General features: G+C 41.8%; 1 protein-coding gene across 6 annotated transcripts in view; it reads left to right on the top strand.

Annotated features, from left to right (window-relative positions):
• Positions 1–9,668: 9,668 nt before the first annotated feature.
• Unc5d (unc-5 netrin receptor D) overlaps positions 9,669–21,967 on the top strand; it is a 534,361-nt gene continuing 522,062 nt past the window's right edge. For all 6 annotated transcript variants that reach the window (XM_052162698.1, XM_052162699.1, XM_052162701.1 and 3 more), the window contains exon 1: positions 9,669–9,765. In XM_052162698.1, the coding sequence (XP_052018658.1) occupies positions 9,669–9,765 (97 nt within the window). The remainder of the gene's footprint in view (positions 9,766–21,967) is intronic.

Genomic DNA, 21,967 nt, shown 5'->3' with positions numbered 1-21,967 from the left:
CCCTCATATTTACAAATCATAAATATATATCTATTCCCCAGTGTTGTTCTTCCCTTTCTATCTGTCCTTTTATGCAACGCCACTTCTCCGCCTTAGCCACCCCCTACAATGTTGGATAAATTGGAGTTTTGACTATCATTTGTCTTTTGTCTCTGGGACTCTCTCTTTGCCATACGCCAAAGGAAGTGTCTCTTGGCACATGGTCTTCTTTGAATCACATTCTTCCATTGGCTTACGGCCCTCAGCATTTAATCGTCATGTCAGATGAACATGTAATTTTGCCATTTTTTTTTTGCATTTTCCATTTCCTTAAACATATTTAATTGTTCTTTTTTTCTTTTTTAGTTTTAAACTCAACAGTCTCACTTGATGTCTTAGGTGCCATGTTCATTTCTACCCTGTTTCGTGTTTATAGCAGTTTTTGAATGTTCGTAATGAGTTCCGTTGATTATATTTCAACCATCAGGTCTTCAACAACGACATACTTATTCCCTACATTTTTACTTATATTAAAACTCTAAATGGAGACCTGTCAAAATGTAATGAGCACCTCTTGTTCTTCTCTCTGTATCTCTCACGGTCTGCTTGCTTTTTCTTATGTATTCATTCTGCCTCTTTCTTACGATCTATCATTCATGTTATCTGTCCATGGTGATCCTGGCTATTAAATCCACTCCTGATTGCAACTATTATATTTTTAAACCTTGAGTCTAGATCTATGAACATTTTGATTTTTCTAGTTCTATGGAAGCTTTTCCATAATTTGATATAAGCCAATAACTATCAATTAGAGTAATAATATTTTTGTTTACATTTGATAAAGGATCTTAACCTTCTATGGGTGAAAAGTCCTTGGGCATTTTTTAACCTTAGGTTTAGGGTGATAAATTTTATATTTGTAGTTCTTTCGTGTGAATACTCTGATGACATCAGTCCATGGGCTTTAGACATCTATGTAGGACAATGAAAAGAATCTGTTGTCATCTCTTATTTTTATGGTAACATGAATTTTGTAAACTAAATAAATAAATAAAATCTTGAAGATTATTTATCCTTTATATTGCCCTAGTACTATGATGGGTCAATATGTGATCTTTTGCTATGTGTCTAATAGTTTGAGCACACTCTTAGCAGCACAAATATCTCAGCTTTACTATTAGACATTTCCCCACTTCTATACTGTAAAATTTATTTCTCTAAAATTCTTTTTCTTTAGCTCTTTGGATGCATTTCAGAGAATCTTAATAATTTATTCTCAAAGCTTCTTATTCTCCTACATGTGTGAAATTGTTCTTTCATTTTCCTGTATTCTGATGTCTTGATCAGTATTAGTTCTCTCTCTCTCTCTCTCTCTCTCTCTCTCTCTCTCTCTCTCTCTCTCTCAGCCTTGTGCTATTAGTTTCAATGGCCACATTATTCATTCTCAAGATTCCTACATTTTCTCTAATGTTCCTAATTGTTTCATTTCAGTTTATTTAGCTTCAGTTTATTCATCTTTTAATGAATGTAGTTCCTCAATTTTTAGAGCACTGCAAGTAAATCTCTGAAGATCTGTTTTCTCTTATGGTATAAAATGACATTCAAATGCTGATTTTATTTTGATCTGTTTTAAGTATCATATTGAAGTGTCCTAGGATATTGATTAGTATGGTTATTTTGAGGTCTGTAGCTCCTTGTATATGTTCCCCTCTTGATTATCTCCATCCTTATGTGACTTTCTCCTCCATGAAGATTAGCAGTTGTCTAAATCTAATACCAGGGCCACAAATGTAAAACTAAGCCTTATGTGGATCTTTCTGGACTGTGTGGTCTTATATTGCTGCAGGAAATTATACTTGGATCTTAAAGCAGTGTGTGATTAGTTTCACTTTTCAGTGACAAGGTGCTAGTAGTCTGATTCTTGCTTTCCTACCTAGCAGGCTCCACTCTCAACTTGGATTACTCCAACCGCAGCCTCTTGTCTAGAGCAGAGAACAGACTTTTATTTGCTATCTGGTGCAGGGTCATTTATTCCCTGTGGCATTTCATGACTCAGATTTTCACCTTCTACTGGCCAGAGTCCAGAAAGCTTCTGTATTAGCCACTATTTAGAAGTTGTTTTCTTGATGATGCACAGAGCTAGCCATCTTGGTTTTAAGTCAGATAACAAATGTTAAATATTCTTTTTCCATGTTCTCTATCATTCCTCAGTGTTAAGAGTAGACATCTCTATATGCCAAAGAGCAGAGTTAATGCGTCATGTTGGTCAGATATCATATTCCAATATCTGGAGTTTTAAAAGATATGTTCAAATATCTGAGTTCTTTTGGTTTACATACTTAATTGCACATACCAGTTATGTACACGAACAAAATATATAATAAATTCTCTCCAGATACTAATGACTACACCCTTGCAGTGACCTCTATCATCTCTATTCTGGAGATTAAGAAGTCCTTATATCTGACAAGATATGCAGAAAATATCTTTGAATAAAATTGCAAATGAAAGTCTCTTAATTTTTATTTTCAGTAAAATGCTACTTAACATGTAAAGTAGATCTTTTCTCCTTTCAAAATGCTTGCCAACTATTTACTAATGAATGCTTTTTTAATCTATTGCCTGAGCCTTAAAGACATAGGAAATTACATTTCCCTCCACTATACCTATGCAGACATATGAACAGGTATAGACTAAAGGGAATAAAAAATAAAAGCTTTATTTAAAAACTGGAAGAAGATTCTGTCTGTTAAACTAGCATCTTCTATTTGCAAAATCTTTTATTATTAATAGTGTAACAGACAGGTGTTAAGTACCCTTTAAAGGGTCCATAGGGAGAAGAGAAGAAGGAAGAGAAAAACCAGGGAAATGGGAAGGTATGTGTAGGGAAAGGGATGTATATGGAAAGGACTGTGAATGACAAGGGATGCCTATCAGCTGTGCCTTTTACTTTATATTCAAGGAACCTATCTTTCCTTTCCAGATGGCATTTTTACAAACGCATGTAACAGGTAAAGCATGCGGCATTCTGATGGCAGTACAAGCTCCTTCCTAAGCTGTATGGAACACACTATTTTATTTTATATATTGTGTATCTTATTCCATTGCTCAGATTTATTTATTTTATCCATTTATCTATTTCTTTATTATAATGCTTTATATATATATATATATATATATATATATATATATATATATATATATATATATTAACCTGAAGTAAGCCATATATTCTCCATGCAGATTTGATGTTCAGACCTTCCCTGGCACACCTTAGTTCTTCAGTCCTTGGTCTAGAGTAAAATTGGCAGCTTCGCTATAAAGATACACTCACCGGGCCTCACCCTGTTCGTATAACTAGACATGGGACACCCACCCTTGCATTTCTCCCAGTGGCTTGCTTTGACTAGTTGACTTTAGGTAATATTCCCCGGGGTTCATGCTATTAATGAAGGGATGAGGACCTTGGAATGTGACATCAATCAACTTTTACATTTGTAGCCTGCACATTTGTGATTCAGAGCAGAACCTGCAGGACCGTCATCTTCCTGGACCTTCATCCTTACACCTGGGGATGGTTGAGTGACTAGTGGGGGGATTCATGACGTTGCATTGCGTAGTGTTTAGCTCTTCATGTCCTGTTTAATTATCTTTGAATTATTAACTAAAGTGATGATAATTGATAATTTTTTATTAATTTTTTCCCTTATCGTGACTAACCGCCAAAGAACACAGTGCCAATGAGAAGACCAAGAGAGATAAAAGAGTGGATGAATAGATAGCATCCCAAGGTGGAATGGTGACCAAGCCGAGAAAGAGATGAAACTAAAGAGTGAAAACCCAATGTGAGTCTATACATCATCAAACGGCTTTGCCAGTTTCCACTTAACAGTAAGAGTCCTGCTTCCCGGACAGTAGTGGTGGCACACGCCTTTAATCCCAGCACTTGGGAGACAGAGGCAGGTGGATTTCTGAGTTTAAGGCCAGCCTGGTCTACACAGTGAGTTCCAAGACAGCCAGAGCGCCAGAGCTATACAGAGAAACCCTGTCTCGAAAAACAAACAAACAAAACAAAACAAGCAAACAAACAAAGAGTCCTGCTCATTTTTCTTCCAGTGAGGAATGGCATTAGGCTTTTTCTCCTGAGCTTCCACAAAGGCCACCAAGTGATGAGATGTGAAAATTGTCACATTTCTGATACTACAGGCCAAAGTCATATCCCTCAAAGGTTGCCTGTTCCTCTGACAACTAAGGCTACATCTGTTCTGAGCCGACACATACTGTCTTTTTAAATCAAAGTTTACTATTTTGAATAGCACTAATGCATTAATGTTACTGTCAGGGACTTGTGTGCTTGCTAGTATTTTTAAGTTCCTTTCATTCTCCCGTGGCAGCTGCTAGAGCTGAATCCCTGGGAGGCTGGCGCTCAGGGAGGATTCCCAGGGTTCAAGTCGGAAGGCGCGCTTGCAGTGTCAGGAAAAACCTGTTTAGTTGGAGTCTTATCTCAGTGCCCTGCTGCCCTTTTTAAACAAATGTATTGGATTTTCGCACTTTATTGCTGCTTCATAGCCCAGTCTCTAAAATATACCTCTCTAATTTTGTCTGCGTGTGTGAGTTTACTTAACAAACGACCCCATATTGCCTTTTACAGGGAAGGTTGTTAACCTGGATTATTGTACACAGACAGAACATCCCATGTGAACCGCTCATAGCTTTTAACACCCGTTTCTCTTCTCTGCTTTCTAGCAAGATCATGGATCAGGTGCCGGGCTATAACCATAGAGAGCTGAATAAATAAATGACCACACACTCATGTTAAGCTGCATGCATTTCTGAAATGTGTCACTCCAATTGAACACACCTGTCCTGGGAGAAAGACTGGCATGCAGTATTCCCAGAGGAGATGTGGAAAAGATCTCATCTAATTGTCTTGCCAAGTTCACGGATTGAAGTTGCCAGCTGTTGGCCTTTTGTCCGGTTGTTTTTTTAGTCTCTCCACATGTATTAGCATAATTGTACAATTAATAGAGACAGTGGCTTTTATCACAAACATCCAGCAGTTGCAGAGCTAGAGAGAGATATTAGTTGCATCTTCACAAACAGTGGGGTAGGTTCAAGGGAGAAGAAGCTGCAATATTGTATCACAAATGTCAGGAGGTAACTGGCCAGTGACCCATGCCCAAGAGAAGAAACTTATTTTCTATTTCCTAGAGAAAAAATAATTTTAACATCCATTAAAACTCAAATTGCCCAGTAAGCCCATTGACAATGTAAACTCTAGAACAGATATACATTGTATCATACATCCAGTTCTTCCAGGAAGCCTTACACTAGTCTTTAGCCTCTCTCTTCTTTCCAGATGTCTCTGTGCTCTGTGCCTAAAGGTCTTGATGCCACTCTCTTCACCGTCTTGCTTTTGTTTCTCTTTTAAACGAGTTACATGCAGATCTTGAGAGAGGACACTGTTTCCAGCATCCGAGACATCCCCTCTTCACGTGAATGCTTTCATGTCAAAAGCCATTTATTTTTTCTTTTTGAAGAACTGATATTATTTTTTTAGTAATCTACATATAAAATATTACCGTTATACCCATCTTCACCAGAAATAAAGTTACCTCCATAACTCTAGTTATTTTTGTGGGATTTCAAGAAGGAAGGCCACCTCCTTGGCAAGCCTTTCCTTATAAACATCCCATCGTCCTTCTGCATTGTATAGACGTGGTTTCCCCATTTCTTCTTTATGTACTTTCTTTAGAGTTTTGCTACTTATAAGAGCAGATTGGCTAATAACTCTTCAAATGTACTAGAATAGCTTGTCAGCCTGACACAAACTTCACCAGGGTGCACAGGAAACTAAAGCATTTCCTCCAGTTGTGTTGAGGAGCCCATGACTGGGACCAATGCTCTCATACAAGAGACCTAACCTTTACCTTTTGACTTTGTGGTGACAAGTGACAGGGCACCATCAGGGTCCTCAAAACATGCTGAATCCATCATCACTTTAACCTTGGGTTTTCTAGCATTCATAGCTCTGAGAAATATATTAATAATATTTAGAATCCAATAATTCTTCAGTATTTTGTTACAGTAGCCTGATCCTTCTAAGATATACTGGGTTATAGTTAATATTATAGCTTAACTATAATCCAAAATCATCTTTCTGGAACACACTGTGTTTCATAAACAATTATTTCAATTGCAGAAGACATAGCTTAATTTCCAGTGCAGTTGAGTAACTTGTATTCACTATCATAATATTGCCACAGTTAGAAATTGATGATTTTTAAAAAGCCATTAGTTATAAAATTTAGTCAAATACCATCAGTTTTTGGCAGAGGAAACAGGAGGGTCTGATTTACCCTAAGCCCACCAGCCAGCTCTTGGCAGTGTGAGGATGAGTCGCTTTGGGAATAGATTCTCAGACTAGTTGTCTTCTTCCTCCCCTCCATTCTCTTCTTCCTTACAGTGTGTGTGTAAGCATGTGGGGGTGCATGTGGTATGTGTGTGTGCATGTGTGCATACACATGTGCGAGTGAGTGTGTGTGTGTGCAAGGGTGTTTAGGGTGTGCTTGTAGATCCTAGAGAACATGTCTGGAGAATATGAGAATAGGTGTTCTCCTTTCATTCCTGGATCCTGGATCAAGCTCAAGGGGCAAGCTTAGGCTGCAAGAAGTTTGACCCAGGATTCAGCTCACCAGCCCTAGTTCTTGCATGGTATGCTGTTGCTGCTTGGACAGGGGTACTAATCTTGAACAATAACTACTCAACTGTTTTTTTCCAAATAGGTATGGTTATCTACATAAATGAAACAACTGTACAGGTTTTTAAATAGCTGAAGTTATACACATGCAGGAAATTCAAGTGAATGGCATAATTAATATACAGTGTATAATATAGGGCATACAACAAACACTTCAGGTAACAGTGAAGGTGCAATATCTGCTCAGCCAATAATTAAATAAACCTCGCTGACCAGACAAGCCTGTGGCTTGCACTGTGAATTTAGAATTACAGAAAATGGATCTTGTTCTTGATGGTCTGCAACCATTTACTTACATTGGCCTTGGGCAATTTTCTTCTAAAGTCAAATTCATTGTTCTTACCTTCTAACAGTGATAATATATCAGCTTTGTAGAGTCTTCTTTAAAAATATGTATGAAGGCTCACTCCTTCAGATTAGGATTTATTTAAAGATAATGTTGATTTTCCACAGTTTCATTCGTCATTTTTACTAGAATTATTAATGTCAAATTAGCTTATCTATTTTTCAGATGCCCAAAATAAACTGATTTTATTTTTGCTCCCAGTGGGGACAATAGTAAGAACTAATTATGGTCATAGAATCTTGAAAATATAACTATTTTCTTTCTTTCTTTCTTTCTTTCTCTCTCTCTTTCTTTTTTCTTTCTTTCTTTCTTCCTTCCCTCCTTCCTTCCTTCCTTCCTTTCTTCCTTCCTTCCTTTCTTTCTTTCTTTCTTTCTTTCTCTCTCTTTTTTCTTTCTTTCTTTCTTTCTTTCTTTCTTTCTTCCTTCCTTCATTTCTTCCTTCCTTCATTTCTTTCTTTCTTTCTTTCTTTCTTTCTTTCTTTCTTTCTTTCTTTCTTTCTTTCTTTCTTTCTTTCTTTCTTTCTTTCTTTCTTTCTTTCTTTCTTTCTTTCTTTCTTTCTTCCTTCTTAAACAAAAATGCTCATTTCTAACAAGACTGCCACATAGTCTTTGACCATACAGGAAGTCAGGTAATGAATGAGTAGTTTCTGGGAGACAGGTGAAGCGTATTTGGTAGATTAATTCTCAATTCACCTTCTCAGAAGGAAAGGACAAAGCCCTCATTTACCAAGATTCTAAAGAGATTTCCAGGCAAGTCCCCCAGCCAGGCCCCACATCAGTCTTTGCTTTGAAGTATCCATTCCCCAGAGTTTGGTTTTCTCCACCAGGACCCAAACTTGTTATTGAGCAGCAAGAGCTCTGTAGGAAAAAAATCAGCTCCATCCACGGACATGCACAAGCCTGGTGTCCTCAGAGACAGACATTCTACTTGTTTATCAGGTAATCAATCTTTGTCTATCATCCCCTTTGTCTTTAGGAGAAAGTAAGTTAGTATGATTACCTCCTCCACAACAATCACTCCACCTTAAGCCATTTGTTTTCCATACAGAGGTGTTTGCGGGCAGGTAGCAATTTGACAAGATTGTTGTTGTTGTTGTTGTTGTTATTGTGTGTGGGGGGAGTGTGTGTGTGTCAAGACTGAGCTTGGTAGCCATTGAGGAAGCAGCTGGACAAGGCTATCTTTTAAGCCAAGCTCTCCTTCTCTTTTGAGAAGTGAGGACCCAGATTTCTGACCAGCGGAGTCCTAGAGACATTTTGAGAGGGCTTCCAACAGAAAGCCATGATCTGACTGTGGAGCTCTGGACAGGAAACCAACTGTCTTGGGGGAAGGCAGTGGCGGTTGTCGCCTGAAGCTGGTAGCCTGCTTCAGAGGATGGGCTAAAGAGGCAACTTTAAGGCCCTTCCAAGATCAGTTAAAGATCAAGCCATTTAATAAAAGGGGACTGGGAAAGTGTGTGTGTGTGTGTGTGTGTGTGTTTAAACAAGTGTTCTCTGGTTTGTTTCTTTTCTGAAGACTTTGAGCATGTCTCCTTTTTAACTTTCCCTTTGCCTTACTAGAAAGGCAATTTCGAGAACCTTGATTGAAATGAACAAAAAACATAAGTGACCTGATGTGAGGCAACTTTTGAGAACTTTGGAGATTCCAGAGTGGCAAGTATAACAAAAAAGAAAAAAAAGAAAAAGAAAGAAAGAAAGAAAGAAAGAAAAGAGGTAGAGTGGGGATGAAGAGTTTTTGCTTTCTTACAGCAAAAAAAAAAAAAAAAAAAAAAAAGCAAAACTCGATCCCATACATACCCAGGCACCCCAAAATCATTTCCTCCTTTTTTCACATTTGTGCACAGTTAAAGCTAATCAGTCTCCAAATCTCCCTCCCTCTCTTCCTCCCTGCCCGACCCCCTCCTGCCCCCAGTCCTCCCCAGGACTGCTGGTAAAAAAGTGGAAGCGGGAACACCAAGACTCAAAGTTAAGCAAAACCGTGGTTTCCTGGAAGCCACTGTCTCAGAGTTAGCAAGCCAGACGCCCACATTCTGCCGCTGGGCGCTCGCCTCCAAGAGGCCGGGCTGCTCCGCACAGCTCGCGAAAGCGCGTCCACGCCTCGGGCCGCGGAACTCGGGCGCGCTCCTTCCCCGCACGCGCGGGGCCTCTGCAGCAGGGAGGCGGCGCCCGCACGTGCGGCGGCTGCGGACTCACCTGCGCCTCCCGCGCCCGGCCCCGCCCATCGCTCCGCCCCGGCGAGACTCATTGGCTGCCGCTCGGAAGGGCGGAGCAGGGGCGGCCCCGAGGCTCATTAGCGATGCGGTCTCCAGGCTCCGCTTGGTAGTCCCGGACCCGGAGCGGAGCTGGGGCTGCGGGCCGCTCAGCGGGGACGGCGGGCGGCGCCGCAGGAGGCTATGGGGACGCGCGCTGCGTCCCGCTGCCCATCTGATATCCCTGCTCCGTTGCTGTAGGGAGCAGCGGTGGAGAAAAGAGACTCGCCACAGATCACCACTCCCGGGGAAACCTTCTGGTGTTGGCTCCCTGCCGTCGTTCCTCGCGGACTTCCAGGGCGTGGAAGAGGAGCGAATCCTGAGAGGAGCTCGGAGCATGGGGACAGGGGCTGCAGACGGCAGCCGCGGGGCGCGCTGGTGGCTCCCGTGGCTAGGACTCTGTTTCTGGGCGGCAGGGGCTGCGGCTGCCCGAGGTAAGCGCTGGGTGGACGGCGGTGCGCGGGGGAGCGGACGGAGGAGGATCGGGACTCTCACCTTCGGCGTGGGCTTCCCAAGTTGTGCTTGCTTCTGTCCGCTCGCGGAGCCCGACTCGGTGGGAACCGTGTAGAGGAGCTCCAGGGGACCACTGCCTTTCAACCCAAGTTTGCTATCTGCAGTAATCCTACAGGTTGCTCTGACCGGGGCCCCTATCCTTGAGTCTGTAACCTCTCGAGATTTTCTAACCTTCCCCCCCACGCCCCTCAATTGTTGCAGACTAGATAACTCGTCTTCACTACATTCTTTCTCGCTTTGGTCCTCTCCACTTTTCCTTCTTGGGAGAGCTCGTCCCTGGGTGGGCGCCCACAGTGATGTTGGAGAGTACATAGGGAAAGAGGAATGCCAGTGGGTTCCAATAGAGACTGCGCTTTTTTCCCTTCAGGGGAAGCATCCAAGCTGGTCACTTCGCTCTGCACCAAGCCCCTCTGGCGACCCTAGCCCTGGCTCTAAGCCAACACTGGCTTTGCCTTACAGAAGCTGCGAGGGTGCAGGAGCTCTGGAGAGCTCTGTGTATGTACCCTGGGGTTTAACTGCGCCTGCAGTGCCCAGCCAGATAAGCAGTTGGCCTGAGGCTGCACTCTCGGCATATCCACTCCCTACCGGGTGCTTATTCCAGCTTAGAAGCGCGGGCCCTACTGAGCAGCAGGAAAATCTCTGCTTCTAATAAGCTCAGAGCCCCCTCCTCTACCCCCTCCCCCCCCATCCGCTGCACTCCAGCAGAGCATCAACTTAAAGATAAACCTCACAGACCTGTTTTGAAGCTGATCACAGGCAGTTCCAGACAGCCCCAGTGCTGTGGCTACCTTTGAAATAATCCAGGAGCTTCTCATTCCCTGCCCTTTTTTTTTACCTTTCTTCTTTGCTGCTTGCCATCCAGCGAGTTTAGAATATGTAATTGCGTTAAATGATTTACCTAGCGCTTGTCTAGCAAGAGGTGGCACCGGGCTAACCACCTCGCCTATCACTAGTAGATGTGAGGCCTTTGGAAAGGTTGACAAAGATGCCAAGAACCACCGGTATAATCTCATTTTTTTTTTATAGAAGCTAACGGTGATAGGAGCAGAGATACTGCCTGGAAAGAGGAATTAAAAGGGTGGATAGAGGTTTTCAGCGGTGTGATCCTATTCTACCCCTATTTGCATCTCATTTCCTGAACTCCCCCCCCCCCCCCTTTTCCTTTTTATAATGGGGCAGGCTTTCAACAAATAGGGAAAGGCTTTAAATACGAGTGATTGTTTGGGTGAGGTGTGTTTCTTTCTCTTGCTGGAAGAGAGCATGGGCTTCAGTCATTTAATTTCCTACAGGGAAACTGGGGACTGCCTAACTGCTCAGCCAACTCTGAGTGTTTTCTATACTGTTAGGGGGAAAGTGGGGAGGGGGCTTTGCCCCTCTCTCCTACACAAGGACAGAAATGTCTGAGTTACTACTTTCTAGTCACAGCATGGGATAGCTCCTGGTTACTGACTCCAGCCAGGTACTGACCCTCAGAATTTGGTTTTGCGGAGTTGTCTTTAAGCCAGCTCAAAACAAGAGGTGGGAACATGCCAGCAGCCTTTTGGATGGAGTTTTGCTGGCTGTGAAGGGAAGGCTAGCACCTCTTGTCTGCAAGCTGTTCTGCAAAGGTCTCCTGGAAAACATACTGTACACTCTGCAGGCTTATTTACAACAAATGTCTTGCACAGATCATAGAAATGCCGGAACACATGGAGCAGTAAATCTTGAGTGATCCTTCCCTTGGTGTGATTCCCATTCACCTTTAGCAGCTTTGGGAGATACTTCCAGAAAGGAGCATTAAACGGTCTCCAAAATCAGCGACTTCTCTCGCACCTGGCTCCGGGCAAGTGGGCACACACAATAGAAGCTTCCGAATCAAAGACGTTTTCCCATATTAAGTTCTATCATTTAGGCAAGGTATGGTGCATCCAACCCAGGATGCTGCGGACCTGTGTGGCATCCTTCTGTAGTAGCCTCCCTGTGCTGTGTATGGTTGGCTGGTTCTGTAGGTAATTTCTGTATTTGCAAGTTAAATACTTTATATTTCGAAGTCCTTTTCCTTTTGTGGTGCTGGGGTGTGGGAGTGGGGGTTGGACCCGGTGCCCAGCGTTAGCTGGCCAAGTACTGTCTCAGTGATACATAACTGTAGCTCATCAAAGATCTCTCATGTGGATTTGATCCAACATGCCATCACGTAGTCCCCAAGCTATATAGAATCACACTATTTGCTTTGGTGGTACAGTACTGTGAGGTCAGCAAAGCTGTCCTGCCAGTATTTACCACATATCCATTTCCGTGATGGTGGTACCATCTTCTTTCTCTCGGACTTTTCTCTGTTTCAACGCCTGATATTAAAAACCTCTGGAAACCTGAGCATCATTGTGGATGATTGGTTTCAGATGTACCCAGTGAGGAAATAGGCTCTTGGGACAGGCTCTGCATGAAGGAAGTAGCCCTGACACAGGGTGTCACTCTGTTTTCCATCTTACTAAGCAAAGCTTTTGCCTTCAGAGGACAAGTTTTATCCCTCCCGAGAAAGTATAAGGCCAGCTAGCACTCCGATAGCATCATTATGGTAGGCTTTGACACTTTACACCTTAGACTAGGGATGTTTAAAAGTTACTTGTGACCTGCCAAGCGCTAATTGACTCCACATCCTGTCATACTGATTTGTTTTATTCTTAGAAGAGTGTGCGGCTGCTGGAGTTGTGATTTGCACTAGATACTGTGCAGAAGAGATCACATCATTAAGTGGGTAGATGATGGCACATGCCCCTGATAACTAGAGGGTTACACGGAGAGCAGACACTTAAGTTATAGGCACCGAGGGTCATAAGACTTACACAACATGCTCACATCTCTCAATCCATGTCTTAGAGATGTCGGCATTTTTGTAACATTATTTGTGCATGCTTCCTGTGATTCAAAGGTACAGTCTGATCCTAAGACGGAAGGTAAAGCACCCCCTCCTTCCCAATCCTCCCAACTCCCTGCCAGGCCTTTTCTGACTCACAGGTTGTGCTCTTGGTGAGAGCAGCACCGTGGTACCTTTGCCTCCTGCTCAAGAAATCTTTTGAAGCTTCTCAGTTCTTGAAGGGACATTAATTGCTTTGACTTGTCTGAGGAAAGGAGTGAAGTTCCCCTGAACTCTTCATGTTCTTTCTTACCCTGTGAGTGACCCAAGGATGAGTCTCACTCTTGAGGTAGTGCTCTGAAGTGTCAGGAAGCCCAACAAGTGCCCAGGATTCTCCCTGGGAGCTCGTGAGACTGACAGGGTAGGTCAGGAGGATCTAGACCAGCCTTGCTAGGGGATGGAAGGCTTTTTCATAGGTGACTTGTAAACGTACATGTGTGTGTGTGTGTGTGTGTGTGTGTGTGTTTGTGTGTGTGTTTTCATTCTCTGAATATTGTACCTATCTTAGAACATTGCCAACATGGAGTTTTATGAAGGAATCTGTTTCTTGGGGCATAGCAGCTCTTTGATATCAGTCCCTACTGCTATTTTTTTTTTTAAGACATTTTAAGTATAGACCCAAGCTACATGTATGGAAATTGAACCCAAGCATTGCCCCCTCTAAGGAGGTAGTAGTAGTGTGGAAGGCCCTCTTAACGAAAGACTCAAGCATGTGTTCTCTTTATGGATAATACCTTTGCCATCCGTCCTGATTGTCTTTGCCCCAGGCAATGCCTCCTGAGTAACACTGTCCCTGACACCTCCCTTTGCCTATTCTGTCTAACCTAAGTGTGAAACAGAACAAAGACAGACTCTCCTCCAGTCCACCCTAAGTCACATGGGTCATGTAAAAGCCACATGTTCATTTTTCACTTAATGTTTGTATGTGAGGGTTCATGCATACGGAGACCAGAGGTTGACATGTGTAAATCTGTAGTCATTCTCCAACCATGTTAGTATTTTTAATTTTTAAATTGCATTTATTTATCTACACATGTGAGAGCGAACGAGGGAGGGAGGGAGGAAGGGAAAGAAGGGGAGGGAGAATAGGAGGGCGGGAGGGGGGAGGGAGAGAGAGAGGGAAGAAGGGAGGGAGGGAGAGAGAGAGGGAAGGAGGAAGGGAGGGAGAGAGAGAGAGGGAAGGAGGAAGGGAGAGAGAGGGAAGGAGGAAGGGAGAGAGAGAGAGGGGGGGAAGGAGGAAGGGAGGGAGAAAGAAGGAGGGAGGGAGGGAGAGAGAAGATCAGATATGTGTTTACCATAGTGCCCATGAGGAAGCCTGAAGAAAACTTCGCAGGAGTTTTCTTCTTTCCACTGCATGGGACAGAAGGATTGACAGCAGGTCATCAGGCTTGGAGTCCAGCACCTTTACCAACAGAGATACCTGGCTGGCTCATGTATCTTATGTCTTGGGGGGGGGGCTCATCAATTGGCTAGGACAGCTCTCCACAAGCACCGGGGATGTCCTGTCTCTGCCTCCCTTGTCCTAGGGTTATAAGCTGCCCCACCTTTGGAACCCTACTTTCAAGTGAATGCTGGAGATGCATGCTTAGTGAGCCACATCTACCTTTACCTTTCTACACTGTCAGCCTGAGAACAGTCATTTCTACTCTGCTTGCAGGTTATTCTGTACAAGAGGGCTTTAAAAAACAATTAAGCTATTTATTTTCTTGACCTTCTGATGGCAGCTTCCCCTCCCTCCTCTCTTCCAAGTCCTCCCTTCTCCCTCCTCCCTATTCCCCTTTCCCCTCCATCCTTTCCTCCTGCTCCCATAGACATCAGCTAGCCTTGGCATATCAAGTTGCAGTAAAACTAGGAACATGTTCTTTTGTTGAAGCTAGACAAGGAAGTCCAGTTAGGGGAAAAGGATCCATAGACAGGCAATGAAGTCAGAAACAGCTCCTTCTACCACTTTAGGAATCCCACAGGAAGGCATTTTAACATATTGGATACGAAGTAATTTTGATATTATGTAGCGCATCCCATTAATTGTTCTGAATGTGTTGTTCATATCAGTTCATTTATTCCTTAAAATGACTCTTTGGGGCAAGGGTTATTACTTTTAAGTTAGGAAGGGAGGAGCATGGGGTGGGGGCTAAATAAAACCCCAAGACCATGGAGGAGTTTAAACCTAGCTAGTCTGAATTAAGAGCTCACAATATACAGTGCAGCTAAGCTATGCTGAAAATAAAAGTGGTCTCTTGCATTTTATTGACAGAAGCCCCAAAATGATATCTTCATAAGAATCCACAATTGTAGAGGAATTTGCAGTAGCTTAAATATATCTGTGAATATATTCAGATAAATCTAAGAGATTTATGTTGTATGAAAACAGCATCCTTAACAGCATTCAGCTTAGGATGCTTTGGGATTGGAATCACGCTTAAAATGCTAAATCCCAGTTTCTAATATGATAGCTTGCCTTTTATTTTTGCTCGCAGTCTTGAGTGTCAACAGAAAATATTACTCTGATTGAATACACCATCCATGGAATGGCAGCTCCCAAAAGACTATTTGTTGCATGTCTTGTATTTTTAGCCTTGTTTGCCGGGAAAATGTGGAGCATGAGATTTGAGAATAGATTGTTAACACGAGAGGCTGCTGTTTCTGCTGTTTTGGGTCCTCCTGCTGCTGCTGCTTTTGCAAGGCAGATGGCTAGATTCATTTATAGAAAATAGATATTCGTTCTATTTTGCATCTCCACTTCGAAAGGAACTTTTAATTGTTTGTGCCACATTGCATAGTATGGCCTTACTGTGTGCACACACACGCTGCATGGAGATAATTTTCCAAATTAGGCAGATGTTAATGGATTCAGTTTGGGTGGTTCTATTCCAGCCGCGCTGCCGACTCTGTTCTGGTTTGAGAATTCTCTTTTAGAAGTGGGTCTGTCTGCGGTGCTGTGTGTATGAAGACTTTTCAGCTCAGCTCACGGCTGCTATCTGCCTTGCTTTCTCTACATGGATAGTTAGAACTTAGAGATAGAAATATGTGGGTGGAAACCTGCAAGAAGGTTGAGTATCTCTTCTGAGACATACTTGGGAACATTTTGATTTAGGAATTTCTCAGTTTGAACTTTTACGTATGTCTAAGTAAGAGATGTTGGACAGGGACCCAAGTCTAATCAGAGTGATTTATTTTTCACACACACCTACCAGGTCGCCTGAAGGCAATCTTACACGTCACTTTTAGGGTAGCTTTGACACATAGGGTCAAGTTTGAAATTCTGGAGTTGTAGCATAAAGTAGGTGGTCCTAAACTTCAATCTTGGAGTTTTATAGATTTCAAATTCTGGAGTACAGATTATCAAATCTGTGTTTTTTTCTCTCAGACTCCATCTCATCCAGACAAGACATAAAATATTTCCTAATATTGACTCTAACAAGATGATATGTCAAGGTCTATATTGTTATTTGTTTTTTTATGACTTTGTGTGTGTGTGTGTGTGTGTGTATGTACATGTGTGCATGTATGCATGTATGCATGTATGCAACACTGTATATGTAGAACACAGGACAAGATTCTGGTCATTTCTATTCTTGTTCCTTCAAGCAGGATTGAACCCAGGTCAGTAGGCATAAACTTATCCATTGTCCGTCTTGCAGGTCCAAGGTGTATTTTTATACCCAGCTTCATGATTAAGGACAACAAGTGAAAACCTTGTCTTCCATAGGAGATTCAATGGTACGCTTTAGTTAGCACACATGTAGTCATCCCTTGTGTGTGAAACCAAACATGCTAATGTTCCTTACTAAAAAATGATGCTGTAGTCATATATAATCTATGCACGATCTCTAGGTTTTCTATAATTCCTAAAAATAATGCAAACACTATGTGGCTACATAGAGTATTGTGGTAAAAGTTGGGTTTGCAGAATTGGTTAGGCAATAATATAAAACAGTCTGTCTATGCTCACTAGACAATAGTATATTTTCTAATGTGTTGATGGGCAACTAGTTGAACAACTGATACTGAGCAGATGGATATGGAGGGCCAACTGTCTTGATTTTATGACCTCAAATTCTGTTTTATAAACTGCAAATGAGTCCATCTCTTGGAAGAGACCTCTGTATAGTTATCACATGACTTCAATACCATATCATAAGCATGAGAAGGATCAGGTGGGAAACTATTATGTTGGCATCTAGGAACTAAGGTTGAACTCTGTAGATACTGTGCCGTTCAGCTGAATTGAATGCTGTGGTTTCTCAGCCAGGAAAGTCAGGAAAAGTGACATCCATCTTAGAGAATCCAGAAGGTAGGTAGTTGGCCGGTCCAGAGGCCAAACTGAAGAAATGTTGACTAACTTAAGCACCCAACCAACAGGAGGAGAGCTATATCACTGCAATAACCTTCACATATTTTGGGATCATACTGAAAGCAAATTAATTGGCTAAGTATTGTATACAATTTATCTCGAAGTAAATTTGGGGTAACATCTTAGAGTTGTCTCCAGGTTTAATGGCTTTTGCTAGGGCAATACTACTGCATAGTTATTCTCTTTCTTTGAATTTAATTCAGTAAATCTACCAGAGAAGGAGGAGGGCATATGGTCATGGTTAGGAAAGCTTCTGGGTGATGTTTGGAACACACCAATCAGTGCTATTCAAATGGGAATGTCCTTCTGAATAACAGCAAATTCCTTTTAAAATGACAATTTAGTAATTGGAAGAGGGGCTGAGAGTCTGCATTCCAGTCTATCTACAAGCAATAGGTGTCGAGCTCAGTAGATTCTGAATTGTTTTTCATTTGCAGGCCAGTATGAAGCAGATTTCAATATAAGAATAAAAAAAGTCCAGTAGGAGGGTGGAGAAACACAAATGTCAGAGTTTAGTTGACAGATATACAACTACTTATAATCTAGTAGACATTCATGGGCACTATTCTACATCTTGGATTTTATTTCAAAATAATTAGGGGGTCTTATGTTTGAACCTCATTAATGTTTTTATTTGTTTGTTTGTTTAATGAAGAGGAAATTGACATCCCCAGAGTCAGAACGGTTTTCCTAGTATCAGGCTTTGTGAAGAAACTTGCCTGCCCCTCTTCAACGCTCGCTCCTTCAATTTATTTTGTTCACTTGACTTAATTTCCCTATACTTCAGAGTAATCTAAAATCCAGGGTAATTAGAGACGTAGGTGATAGAAGAAAAACAAGGTTTTTTGTTTGTTTGTTTTCTGTTGTTTTAAATCCAGCGACGTCCACCTGGGTTACTGATGGTCTCCACAGGGTCATTGTTACCATTGTCACAACATGATGACACAGGACCAAGGACTTGGGTCCATGTGCCTCTGTTCCTGGTTGCCCTTGCTCTTTGTCACTGTCTGTCACGCAGCAGTGGATTGTCCCATAGCCCAGGAGCCTTTCTCACTGTGACCTTCCTGTGCTAAGGTAAAAATAACACTGGGTTAAGATTTCTGAACTTCACTCAGCATTGTCCAGAAACCCTTAGGAAACTTTCCTTGCAGAGTAATAATGAAATATCTCTAAGTACGTTTAAAGTATCTACTCCCCCCCCCCCACAGACACAATATGCTGTTAAGTTTGCATTCTTCGACTTCAAGAAAGGTAATTTAATGTAACGCATGATGCCATGAATGTCTCTTTTGAGTGATAATTCTTTTATATGGGATTTGAAATTTTTAATTGGATTAACAGGTAGTCGTGACACACATCTGTGGAAATGAGATGGTATTTCAGTCAAATCAGGGCAATTAGCATTTTCATCTTTTTCAGTTCTTTGATTTTGGAACCTTCAGGTTTTTATCCTCTGCTCCTTCAACAAATGCATAATGGGTTGTTATAAAGTAGAGTCACTTAATGTGATTAGAATTCTACAACATCTTTCTACTGTGTCCTGAAACATGTTTTACAGGAACTCCATAGAGTGGTCATTTTTATGTTCCCTTCTACCTTTATACTGAATGGATATCACCATCTCCACTGTCACGAACATCATCACCACTACCACTACCACTACCAACACCACCACCATCAACAGTACCACCATCACAATCATCACCATCACCACCCTCACCACCACCAGCACCACTACCACCACCACCAACAACCAGCCCACGACCATCATCACCACTGCTGCCACCATCCCTATCACATGCTGATTATCATCACTAGGACAAGAATTTGGCTTTTCCATTGGTGTCAGAGCTTTTTCAACTACAATACCATGTAATCGTATTTTATTACCAAATAGGTTAATTGGACTAACATTGGATGATAGAGTCCTTCTGCTCCGAATTGATAGATGTGTGTGTGTGTGAATGAAAATTAAATGAATGTATACTTTACCCTCCTGGTGTGTGGTGTTAGGTTTCTTGTGGTTTTTAAACAGAAATGGCTTCCTCTAGAGAAAAAGAACAGTAAGAAATGTGTTGGGAGATTGGGGAAACGTAAAGAAGTGACAATATTAAAAATAGCACACTGAAATGTGGAGTAATTGGTAAGTAAAATCATTTTAGGACCTTGCTAAGAAACATCAAAATCTTAAATTTGGGAAGAATTAGGTCTGGGGATGTGGATCAGTGGTGTAGTACTTGAGCCCAAAGCCCTCAGTTCCATTCTCAGCACACATGCATGTCCATGAGTACACACACACACACACACACACACACACACACACAGAGAGAGAGAGAGAGAGAGAGAGAGAGAAACACATGTACATGCCCTTATCTACTCTCACAAGTACACAACTACTTGTACACACATATACAGAATATTCAGAATTCAAATACATTCCACAGTTTGTGTAGCTTTATAAGTAGCTTGTCTTTATTATTAATTTTGAGCGTGCCTCTCCCCACCCCCACCCCGCTGCATTTTGTAATCTAATGAGGTCAAAATCTCCTACCTTGTATTTACTGGCACCATGTAATTAGACTTCCAGTAACATTTCCCATAAATGTCTTTAATGAATATTTAACCTATCTTTGAAGATAAGGAAGAATATGCATTTTTCCAAAGTAAATTTCAATTCTGGAGACGGAAGAGTTTTGCACTGCAAGCCTCTTGGAGGGAGCCCTGCACAGTACCTGTAAAGTACATGTGTTTGTTGTCTGCATAGCAGACCTTAGAGCTCCCATCAGAAATCTGAAGAGTTTTTTTGAAGCTTGTATCTGGACTTTTCCAAAGTTGTTTCCCTTTAAAAAAAAAAAAAGTAATCAGGAGGTTCACAGATTCTGTGGGTGTGAGGAGTGTGGGCGGATGCAGGCACTTGGGGGTTTGCTTTAAAGAAACATGTCGACTTAAAGATTTGCCATTAATTATTTTTTTATCTTGGAAGCAAAAGATAAAGCTAGCTGATGTTTTCTGAGGTTTGGCAGTTAGCTTGAGATGCACGTTGGCCTCTGGATGTCAGTGTGACAAGACAAGTAGGCTGCATTGCATGTGTCAGAGGAGGAAGTTGTATAGCTCGTCATTAAAAATTGTCAGGGTAGCAAGTGCCGCATTGTGTGGCTGTCTTTCTGTGTAGTATACCTTAGTAGATGATCATATCTCATCATTATTCCAAATACATAGCATCAGCGTTCTGTGCCATTAGTTTCAATGGCATTAATATCACTTCAGCTTGAGATATGGTCACATTTTTTGACTTGAAAGTCAGTGTCTACATGATGGGACTCTCAATTTTACACCTAGCCCTCACCTCCAGTTTTTGTTGCCTATTTACTTTTTCTAAAGCTGAGGCTTCCTTCCTGTTGCTATAATATGGCAGACTGGAAGGTCAAGACTATAGGCCACTAGTACAGTTTGGAAATAAAATATTCTTCCCAAAGGCTCATGTGTTGAATGCTTGATTTTGAACCATGCCTTCGAGGTGTCTTCTGAAGTGATTGGATCATGAGGGTTTTGACCTAATCGATGAACGAATTGACTGGTGTACTCAAAATTGATAGGCTCAGGGGAAGGAATTAGAAAGTGTGTAAGATGTGTACCGATCATAGGATGTGGGTTGCTTGGATGTGCTTTTGAAGGATATATATGTGTGCACACACACACATACAGACAGACACACAATCATCTAGTATTGCAGTCTCTGTCTCTCTTTGATTTCTGGTTGCCACACATTCTCATCACTGTGATGTGCTACCCCCCTATGTAACTGTCACAGTGGACACAGCTGACCACAGACTGAAACCTCCAAAACCATGAGCTGAATTGTTTTTTCTTGCTCTTAGCCAGCAGATGGAGAAACAAGGCAAACTCACTCTTCCATTGTCTAAGTCGTATTTGTCAGGTGTTTTGTCATAACAGAAGATGACTAACTGCACTTCCATGCATCCCTCCCTCATTCTCATTCTTTGCAAAGTGAGAAGAATTGACTCACTCATTTTTTAAAGTTCCTTCCGGCTTTGCCATTACATGACCTCACCTTTGTTCCATGCCCACTTGTTCACAGGGATGCGGTCATTTCATTACTCATTCTTAGACATCTTAAGTATACATCGAAACCTCCAGTGAATTACTCTGGGAGTAAAGTGTGTGAGACAAGATAATGGGTTTAGGGAATGAGGCTGCAGATTTTGGGCTTATGCATTCTTCTTCAGAGATGTACCAATGATAAAAGGAATTTACGTTTTTTGACTTCTTTTACATTGATGTTTGTTAGGGAATGCTTCTACAGGTTCAACATCACTGATCGGAAATATTCTGAAGTTTAGAGCATTGACATTTTTTATTAGGAATGCTCAGTCAGTATGGTTTTTTGCAAACGTCCCTAAATGTGAACAGCTGTGAAACCGGAAACACTTGTGGCATATGGATGCTTTGGATAACAGGTACTTAATGTATGTGGGCTGAGCAGAAGAAGACCCCTCCTGGGAAATGGCGTAAAGAAGTAAGGTCCCTTCAAAAATGCACTTTGCTGCTCTGTGGGGCATGTGGGTTGATTCCTACTGGGTTGATTTTTCTTTTAGAAGAAATCAGATATATGGAACTTTATATTAATTTTCCATAATCGAATTCTCAAATTAGCTTACTAAATATTGACTCAAAGGTCAAAGGGTACACTACTCAGTGTTGCAATTCATCTGAAATCAATGGAGAGGGCCAGTGTGGGCATGGAACACCTGTACTCGAGGTGTGAGATAGCTGTGCTTCCTGGAAGAAATAAGGCATAGAGATGACCCACCCATTCTGTTTCATTTTGCTGAGTGTAGGACCCACCCACGGCCTC

This window comes from Apodemus sylvaticus, chromosome 18, assembly GCF_947179515.1.
Source record: "Apodemus sylvaticus chromosome 18, mApoSyl1.1, whole genome shotgun sequence".
Taxonomy (NCBI): domain Eukaryota; kingdom Metazoa; phylum Chordata; class Mammalia; order Rodentia; family Muridae; genus Apodemus; species Apodemus sylvaticus.
This window is presented reverse-complemented; position numbering and strand designations above follow the sequence as displayed.